General features: G+C 34.6%; 2 protein-coding genes across 15 annotated transcripts; one reads left to right on the top strand and one right to left on the bottom strand.

Annotated features, from left to right (window-relative positions):
* Positions 1 to 429: 429 nt before the first annotated feature.
* On the bottom strand, positions 430 to 4,027 carry LOC101215230 (polyprenol reductase 2). Its single transcript, XM_004148497.3, has 6 exons — positions 3,355 to 4,027; positions 1,951 to 2,300; positions 1,355 to 1,589; positions 1,029 to 1,127; positions 855 to 926; positions 430 to 746 (listed from the first exon to the last, which is right to left on the bottom strand). Exons 1-6 carry the CDS (start codon positions 3,508 to 3,510, stop codon positions 642 to 644), a joined length of 1,017 nt encoding a protein of 338 aa, XP_004148545.1. The 5' UTR covers positions 3,511 to 4,027; the 3' UTR covers positions 430 to 641.
* Positions 4,028 to 5,485: 1,458 nt separating this feature from the next.
* On the top strand, positions 5,486 to 8,841 carry LOC101215473 (protein BASIC PENTACYSTEINE4). Of its 14 annotated transcripts, XM_004148498.3 has the most exons (5): positions 5,496 to 5,676; positions 5,886 to 5,930; positions 6,348 to 6,455; positions 7,129 to 7,303; positions 7,398 to 8,841. In XM_004148498.3, exons 4-5 carry the CDS (start codon positions 7,235 to 7,237, stop codon positions 8,268 to 8,270), a joined length of 942 nt encoding a protein of 313 aa, XP_004148546.1. In that variant the 5' UTR covers positions 5,496 to 5,676; positions 5,886 to 5,930; positions 6,348 to 6,455; positions 7,129 to 7,234; the 3' UTR covers positions 8,271 to 8,841. The 14 variants fall into 14 exon arrangements, with proteins under 14 accessions (XP_011658566.1, XP_011658568.1, XP_031744828.1 ...); XM_011660264.2 differs by having other exon boundaries at positions 5,486 to 5,641; positions 6,348 to 7,303; XM_011660266.2 differs by lacking the exon at positions 6,348 to 6,455 and having other exon boundaries at positions 5,486 to 5,641.
* Positions 8,842 to 10,268: the final 1,427 nt, after the last annotated feature.

Raw genomic sequence — 10,268 nt, forward strand, 5'->3', positions numbered from 1 at the left:
CATCTTCTTTCAATAGCTAGTTTGAAAGTAAATTTTAAGTTGTAAAAACAATTTTTGTAATTCAAAACAAAACAGCTTTGCTGGATAAGAAAATCATATTTAAACGTAAAATTCAGACTTTATATTGGTTTTTTATTATTTAAAGTGTGTCTTAGAGTCATTAAATACGATAAATGTGATTCAAAATTTCTCAAAATTGCCTTAAAAATTTGCAACTTGTAGCAGATAGGGATGAAGCAGGTAGACTCTGTTTGATTTTATCAACCAAAAGTAATATGAGAGGATGAAGATGAAGGATTTGAACCTCCAACCAACGTTCATAACGTGACCAGTTGAGCTACCATTTTTGCAAACCAACCATCTGACCAGGTCCATCAAAATCAAACCAACCCATTCTTTTCTCAATTTTACACTTAAAAGATCCAAACAGGCTAGAGAACCTAATTACCAATTTCTTCACTTGTTAATAACTGAAAGAGCTTTCAGGCCTATCAAATATGAGGGCTGTCAACTCCAGTGTAATGCATACAACTCTATACAGCATCATTGTCATTACCTTATAGAATTCAAAATAAGCAACCTAATTACGACGACACACACACAAAGTACTTGGGCAAGGGTTCTTGAAAACATCACATATCTCAATATACATATGGTATAATAGCAAATCGGTTTCTAGGATAATTATCAAATTTACGAAAATACCACCTATGAGTCTCTGCTGCTGCAAAGGCCAAATTTACCACCTGCAAGCACCCAACAGAAGATTGTTCACCTTTCTCCATCTTTAGTTCCACATTTGGATATGGAGTTCGAAAATGTAATTTAATTTTCTTAATAAATAAGACTCTTACCACAAATCCAAAAAGTAGCCAGATTGTGAAATCTTCTCCTCCACTTGCAACCACAAGTCCACCATATATAACCTTTCAAAAGGAAAAATTGAGAGGCCCATCAGAAATGGGTAAGGGTTAGTGATAAGAAAACCTGCAGTTTGTCCATGGCAAGTTCATGAGGGAGAAACATACAATCTCAGCAAGATAGTGTGGAGAAGACACGACTTCGAACCAATCACCATGAGGAATTCTATATTCTTCAGATTGTTCTCTACGTACCCGCAGTGAGCCCTAAACAAATTAACCTCACTACGTATCAGTCAAGTGAATCTAGGATTCGATTTGAAAATTGTTTTGAACACATTCAAGCATTAAAAGTTCTGTTATTCTAAGTCCAAAACATTTTTGTATTGTTTGAAAAATTTGTTGATTATAAAGGATAAGAGAGGATAGTGAACTATCAAGGTCTAAAGTTACGATCTGAATAAAAAAATTCTGATTGAAGAAGTTTATTGTACCAGAATCTGATGGCAACGTTGCTGATGAATCCAACCCCAAAAGAATAAAGCTGCACCAATCCACTGACGCCACCCTAAATATGATAGAGGAATCACAGCATCCAACGGGCTAATTTCAACATCAGGCATAGGCCTTTTTCCTTGAACAATAAACTGAGCTAGCCCACTTGCGGCGAAGTGATACACTTCTGGAATACAACTGCTACAAAGTGATAGAGGAGCTGCTGTATAGAAACTAATCAAAGAAAATAATAGAGATCAACATAACAAGCCTCGAGACTTGGATTGAACTACGACAAAGAACAATGAGTCACCAAAATAGCATTCATCCATTAAAAAACTAGAGCCTAGAAGAATGAATCATACTACATCCTTACATATGAAAAACGAAATAAATACAAATTGATCTCAAAAATGCAAATTCAAATTGACCCAGAAAGTATTTTCCATCCTGAGAAGCGAATAGTCTTGATTCACTTGAGTCTTTTCACAACATATTAAAACAAGGCCGAAAGTACAAAAAAACTAGCCATACTAAAACCAGTGGATATATATTGCAACAAACCAACTAAAGAAAGCTTCAAAATGATACTTACAACAAGCCAGTTAAATATCCAAAGATGTGCATCCGAGCCGAGGGACTATAATTGAAAACGTATATTGTTTCATAAAGACGTCTCAAAACTTGAACTTCCATTAATAAAAGCAGAAAAACCGCTTTCCAGACCAGGAATCCATGTTCCCTCCTAGATGAATGAGATTTTTGCCATGGAAACAAACTTGAACCTCCAGTCAACTGGCTGGTAATGCCAGGAAAGTTAAACGGCTCTGAGATTTCCGGGGTTGATACATATGCATAAGTCCAAGTTGTTCCTAGCAACAAGGTTGTCCAGATAACAGCCAACACATAAAAGTGGCAGAAGAATTTTTGAGGTACAGTGAATTTCTGAAATTTAAAAATATAGGTAAATAGGTCATAGAATTACAGGAAACATTAAATTACGTATATCATTCCTAAGTTTAGATGGTTGTGTTAGTTATACTCTAAAAGTTCAAGAAATTCCACTAGTGTCCTGATACTTTCAATTTTGGTTCAAATAAGTCTGTCAGATACTCACAAACAAACATCTAACATGATGTAATGGTTTCAAACCTTATCAAATATTTGGTATAACTCCTCCCACATCCTATCTAGTTGACCTACTACCTTGTCCCACTTCAATATCAGTACCAACACTAGATTGGATCAAAATCCAATGTTAATGGCATAATGAAAAATTTGTAAAGTGAGACTAAGTATTAAATGTAGGATCTAGTCATTATACAGATTGGAATTGCTACCATAGTGTTTTTTGGTGGGGTCACTAGAGGAAAGGAACAATAGATATTTGGTTAAATTACAATTTTGGTTCTTATGATTTTGACTTCTAAGAAATTTAGAATTTAATCTAACTATGGTTTTAAATGTCAGTACAATAAAATTTCACATAAACTACCCTATAGTTCGATAGTGACTATGTATGAGAACTTTATCAAACGATAGAAACTAAATTATAGCTATAAATAAACAATCTGGACTAAATTCTAATTTCTAACTTTCTTCAAACGGTATGAACCAAATTTTCAATTTTACCTGCATACGTTTATAGATCCTTTAATAGATTTCATGCCTACCTACATGTTTTTTTATACCTCGTATTCATTCATTCTATTCTTAACTTGAAAATTTTTATATATATGAAGAAAAAAAAATCCCACATATGGTTAAAATTTTCAACTCTCTTCCACAGATTAAAACTGAAAGTGATTATTGAAGAAAAAAGGCAAAATAAATAGAATCACTTCATCCAATACCCACAATACAAATCCTAAATCAAAAGCTTTACAACAGTCTTCACTACCATTCAATTTTCTCAACCACCAAACAGATATTCTAACCATAAAGACTCAGGGGATAAATATATTCAAGGAAATCGACAATTGAGGATTCAATCACTTACTTGAGAAGACGATTGCAAGATCTTCCCTCTCTTCGCAAATCCCAACAGAATTGCACGAAACCAATTCAGTCTAGAGAAGGGTAAGAAGGCTATAATTATAGGCAAAATTCCTGCAAACCAAGCAGCTCTGAGAAGCCAAACAATTCCCAGCTCCATTTCGCTAATCTATTTTCGATTGTTCGTCTGAAATGAAAGTAAAAGCGAATAGAATTAGATTGGGGCAGGAGAAAGACGAATTAGGGGAAATTGAACAGGATAAAAGGAAGTGTGAATCGTTATTTTGAAAGATTCGAGGCGTGATCGAGAGAACTTCTTGAGATGCTAAGAACGCCGCCGGTTCCACAGGTGTTTCGGCGGTATCCACCGTCATGGTGACTGATGTTTACAGTGTAATAAATAAAAATAATTAGATAATAGTACAATGAAAAAAAAAGTACATAAATAAAAGCTAAAAATATATTTTGGGAATTTTGCCATTTTGCCATTTTGCTTAGTGACATTAAAGTATCTTCGTTTTTTCTTTTCCTTGTTTGCCTTTCATTTTGCCATTTCTTTTTCTTGTTTGCCTTTCATTAAAGAGTGAAACGGACGGCTGAGAAGAGGGAGATGGACGGCGAGGAGGAGACGGACGATGCAAAACTGAGAATTGAGAAGAGGTGGAGAAGAGGGCGCGCGCGAGGAAGAGAAAATGAGAAGAGATGGCTTCGTTAACCTAATTATTTATTTTTTTATTAAATAAATAATAATATAAATATATATTTATATTTATATATATTATATTAATTTGAGTTTTGTGGTTAATATAATTTTTCAACCCTCAAATCATTCAAAAATTCAAAAATTCAAAATTTTTAACTCCAACTCACATTTTAAACTAACCTAACCGAAGGCTTAGTTGTCTGGTAGTCCGAGTTATGGAGTTGCTCGAATTATTCTTACATCCCTTCCTTAAACCCAAGGCTTAGTCCAAGTTTTACTCCCTTCTTTGTAGCTTGTTCTCGGTAGTCTCTATGTGGTGTCATTGTGTGCAGAAGTTCTATTACTAAAAGGATATAGAAAATCTAATTCTTTTTTCTAAAATAGGAAAGGAAACCTTAAGTTTAGTCCTACTATATATATATATATATATATATATATTATAGGTATAGTAAACGATAGTTTCATAGTTCTAGGTCACGTGAGATGTTGAATTTCTTCTCTAAATTCTTGTTCGACCTATGTGTCGTGAACAAACTACAGCGTCGAATAGTTAAAGTATTTGTGAATCCTTATAAGACGAGTTTTTGCAAACTAAATTTGCATGCTTCGTGGTATGAACACAATGGTGTGAGTGGGATAAATTGGATCATCCAACACTCACGTGGGACTTTGATCATCTTTGCAAGTTGCCAATAAGGTGAGATAAAGAGACAATCGGTCAATAACCTCAAAATAATCATTAGCGTGAGTAAGGACTTGTATAAGTTTCCTCATTGGACTAGCAGTTACTTTATAACCTAATTGATGGGAGAAAATTAATTGCATCAACCTTACAAATATTACAAATCATGAGGGGTGTGATTTGTCTAAATTCAGTAACTTGGTCGAGAAGATTGTCGAGTTGTCTAAGGTTGCTCAAGTTGTATATATTTTATCTAATGTTTGAGATCAACTAATGGAATGAGCCATTGTTGACGATGTTCGAAAGATTTGGAGTTAGTTTTCACAATCTCTCTTCTTCCTTCTTCCCTAAAGAAGATGAAAGGGATTCTTTTGGTTTGCATGCTTTTGCTCCTTTTGTGCTACTTGTGAGGAGACCTATATATCTTATTTGTTTAGCTTATATATATATATATTTAAAATTTTCACTTCTATAATTTTTGGTAGACAAAATTTATGGGATCCAAAGATTTTCTTAAAATTAAAATATAATATTTTTATTCTCATCAACTTCTTTTTAAATTTTTTTTTAATAATTTAAGAAAAAGAAAGAAAGAAAACGAGGGGCGAAAACAAACTTCAAAACGGCAAAGGAAAAACGCGTTTTAGGGGGTTAGACTTTTAATCCAGTTTAAAGGAAGAAAGAAAAAAAAAAATATATATTTTTCCTTACAAACGACGTCGTAAGGAATTGGAAGCCAACGGGGTCGTTTTCGGATGAGAATACACATCAAAACGAAGAAGAAGGAAGGAAGGAAGGAAGGAAGGAAGTAGGCTTGCTACTCACCACCATTCTTTCTCTCTCAGTTCTCTCTTCAATCTCCGACTCTATCAAATCTTCACCAAATCTCTTCCAAATTCTTTTCAGGTCAGCATTCCTTCTTCTCCATTGCATCTGTTGTTGTAAGTTTTCCTTTCCTCCATTCCAACTTCCTCTCTTTCTTCTCATCATCCTCCATTTTTCCCCCTCTCCCTTTTCAAATTTCTTTCTCCTCCTCCTCCTCCTCCTCCTCCTAAATCCTATCCTTTTCTCACTCCTACCTCGCCTATATTCTTTTTCCTCCATTCTCTCTTTGTTCTTCTTCCTTTCATGTTTTTTTCCCTCCTTTTAGGTTTTGTTCGAGGAGATTGGGCTGCTGCTCCTTTTTTTTTTTTCGGTATGATTTATTCCTTTTTTTGAATCAACTCCTATTTTTAGCATTTTTTTGTGGTAAATTTTACTGTCTTTGTATGTTTAATGCCAAGGAAATAGTGGAAAACATATGTGTGTGTGTGTGTGTGTGTGTGTGAATGTGAGTGTCAATGTCATTTCTCTATATTTTGTAAAGTTTTTAACATTTTTTGTTTTTATTTGTTTAGCTTGTGTTATATGTTTTGTGTCTAGAGTTTTGAGGAAATTGTTGTGGACTTAGTTTTGGTTGGACTTTTATTTATGAGTATTGTTTCTATGTTTGGTAAAAGATTGTTTATTTATGTTTTTGTAAGGTAAAGATGAGTAAATAATGGTTACGAGTCTGACTGTTGATTGTTTTTTTTATTTTAATTTATGCCGTTTTGTTTCGTCTTGTGTTCAGAGCTGTGAAGAAATTGGTATAGACTTGAATAAGTGAAGTTGATTATCCCTTGATGTTATAAGTAAGATGCTGCTTCGGAATATGACCTTAAAATTTCTTCGGTGGATGGTAATGACCAGCTTTCATTAAACTTAAGCTGAAATGGAAGAACCTACATACTCTTAACATGGTTTTAAAGAGACTCAAATTGCCAGACCAGGCTTCTGTTTATGCTTTATCTTTGAAAGAGCAATCCAATGAGAACCATTAAAGATGTATGAAAGTTTGATTGATTAATGGCGTACTTGAATGTTTGTCTCCTATTTTAATTTGTGTCCATTATTTGGACAATCATAGTATTGTAGGCTCTTTTTTTCTTAGCTCTTGATAGTAAGTGTTTGAATTGATCCCCCAAGATATGCTGGATGTGACCGTGCTGGTACCTCCTGTTATCCAAACTTATGATCTTTGCTTTGTCAATGAAAAGAGACTGTATCATTTTTAATTATTTGCTTGATGTAGCTGAATGAATTCATCGTAGTGTGGGGTGATTCCAATCTTCTTTATGATTTTACTGTAGTTCTAACATGTCTTTATATTGACCAAAAGATAGTCTCCTTTCAGTTTAGGTTAATTAATGTAGGTTCAATTTTTCTTTTAAACTTTTTGTGACTTTGAACTACCACTCATTCTTAGTTGTTGAGGTTTTATTTCACTTTAGTTTCTATCTTTCCTGTTATGCCTTGTTGATGCTTCCCATTATCTAAATCTTGCTGATGTTTTCAATTTCATGTAAAATCAGAGTAGATGATTATGAGTTGGAAGGTTAGTTGATGGTGAAATTTTTTTGAATCAAACTCCAATCAGCATTCTGAATCCATTCGCCTTGGTAGTTATTTTTTGGGACTATGGATGATGGCCGTCAACATGAAAACGGGAGGCACAAACTAGATTATTTCCGAGGGAGCTCCTCACCAGTAATTTGCCTTTTCTTTTGTTGTTTTCTTAATCTTTAATGCATTCAATTAAAATGTCCTAATTAATTGAATGAATTGGAAATGATGTATGCAGTGGAATATGGTGCCCCCAAATCATGTAAAGGAACCAAATGCCTTGGTCATGAATAAGAAGATCATGTCCATTATAGCCGAGAGAGATGCTGCTATTCGGGAACGGAATTTAGCACTATCTGAGAAGAAGGAGGCATTGGCTGCACGAGATGAGGCTCTCCGGCAGCGTGACGAGGCACTTGTACAGCGTGATTCTGCGTTAATGGAAAGGGACAATGCCCTTGCTGCCCTTGAAATTCGTGACAATGCTTCTAACTTCCCTCTTGGTGGTGGGGTCCAACGCAAAACAAAGCGATTACACCATTTATCTAATCATATGCCGAACATATCTGAAACTTCCTATGGTACAAAAGACGTGCATATAACTGATGCCTTTCCAATTACAGTTATAGCTTCTGAAGCTGTTAAGTCTCAGCAGGGAAAGCGAGCGAAGGATAACAAGTTAGTTTCATCAAAGACATCAAGGCCGCCAAGGAAGAAGGTTGGCGAAGATTTGAATAGACATGCTGCCACCGATGGCACAAAATACAGAACTGATTGGGATGGTCAGGACGTGGGTTTGAATCTTGTAAGTTTTGATGATTCTTCTATGCCAGCACCAATTTGTTCGTGTACTGGGTTCGCAAGACAGTGCTACAAATGGGGAAATGGGGGTTGGCAATCGTCTTGTTGTACCACCCATATGTCCATGTATCCACTTCCACATTTGGAAAACAAACGCCATGCTCGTATGGGCGGGCGGAAAATGAGTGGAAGTGTTTTTACAAAATTGCTTAGTCGGCTAGCAGCAGCAGGTCATGATCTGTCGGTACCAGTGGATCTTAAGGACCACTGGGCAAGACACGGTACAAATCGCTACATAACAATCAGGTAGCTAGGAAGTAACTTCAAGAGGAGTAGAACATTTTGCAGAGGTCCTTGGGGTCGTCTCGATCGCAGCTTTAATGTTTCAGTAGTTAACATGCCTCAACCGAAGTGATTCTACATTAGGTAGAGCTCTTCCCTTTTATTGGTTTAGGCATTGTGATTAAGATTGAACCTGAACGGACCACCGTAGATTGGGGATATGTTTGTAGAGTATGGTCATAAGAATTCGGCAGTCTTTTGTGCAAATTTCTATTTTCCTATTGCCAAATTCCCCCATTAGAATTTCGGAGAAAACTTTAGAATGTAGATTCAAGAATGAAGCTGATTTTATTTGATTGTTTGTATTGGAGCTACCATCTGTTCATCTGTTATATCAGTCTCATCGAGAAAACAGATTTCGATGGATCGAGCCCCGAGCAGGGAAGGCAAGAAGAGTAGATTTTGAAATAGTTGTTGCGTGATTCGAGTGCTAAATTATTCGATAATTTTGGTCTGTCTTGCTGGTAGTGCAGATCCTCCCTCTCCAACTCTTTTTGCAGCCAAATTGGATTAGGAAGCTTCATCTTGTTTTTTCCCCTCTCCATCTTTGTTCCAATTGCCCCCATTTCTCATATTATTGCACATTCTTGTGAAGCAATAATTCAAGTTCTTTGATAACATCACCAGGCTGAGCCATCTAGGCCCCTTGAAGTTTCATAATTTCGAGTTACAATTTGATTAAGACTAGTTGAGTTAACTTTAGGTTGGTATTTCTCGCCATTCCCGGTTAGAGGTTTCTTAGGATTTGTTTGAAAATGTTTTTCAAATAGTTAAAAGATCACTTTTTCTTAAATTTGAAAGTAACATCCAAAAAATGGTCTTTGGACTTTGGGATTGAGTTTGACTCATGAAAAATGAAGTTAATATTTTGGAGTGAAGTAGGTGTGTAGGGTTGTGACATGAAGTTTTTCGATAAATGCGAACAAAAGGATATGAATTATTTACAATAAGTATGCACTCTTTTATGGTGTTTGCTACACTTTTTACGGTGTTTGCACAACATTCAAAAGTTGAGTTACTTCTAAATTAGACTATAAAGTTGGTGGGCCAAACATTGTTTAATTTTATAAACTTCAACCAATTGAGATTGACTTTGAATTATATTTTAGAGTAATTTTGAATATGATTTAGATTGAATTTGAATTATATTTTAGAGTAATTTTGAATATGATAGAAAAAATGGTTGTAACTATTTTGAAATTACTTTTCAAAATGTTAATGTTCTTCCTTGTCTCGCTCTAATAATAAATAAAGTTCATTCTCATTGGGCTAAGTTTAATTTACTACAACTTTTCTGTAGAGAATCAAATCTTCTACCTATAAAATGAGAAGTCAATGTCAATTATGGTTGAAATAAAACAATTTTCATCAAATTAAACTTTGAACGAAAGTTATAATTTAATATCCCTTCACAACCAAATGAAAAGAACTTTAGCGAACAAAATATAATCCAAAAATCTGATCAAATTCGATCAATTCTGGTGACGGAGTTTTAGTTGGGTCAATCAAGACTCGGCCCAATCTCTTTGTCAAGGCCTATTTTCAATCACTTAGGCCCACAATTAGAATATTTAAACCAATGATATACTACATGTAAAAACGTTACCATTGTAGCATAAAGTATAGACTAATATTTACAACATAGTTTATAGTAATAGACTTATGACATTCATAGACTTCGACAAATTTTGCTATTTTTGCATTTCTTTAAAAAAGAATATTGCTATATGCTAATATATTAAAACTAGTGGTTATATTTACAACTACCCTTCAAACAAAAAAAAAAACAAAAGTTGAAAGAAAATATTTAGGGCCACTTACAAATGGCATTTAAGCTAAAACTAATATAATATATAGCACGAGATAGAAAATTTTATGTGCAACCACCATTGTGGAGGTTTCTTCCTAAATTTTTCAAATTAAAAGTTGTGCTGCTATCCGTTGTTGTCACCGATAATTACTATCT

The sequence above is a fragment of the Cucumis sativus genome, chromosome 7 (assembly GCF_000004075.3).
Source record: "Cucumis sativus cultivar 9930 chromosome 7, Cucumber_9930_V3, whole genome shotgun sequence".
Lineage (NCBI taxonomy): Eukaryota > Viridiplantae > Streptophyta > Magnoliopsida > Cucurbitales > Cucurbitaceae > Cucumis > Cucumis sativus.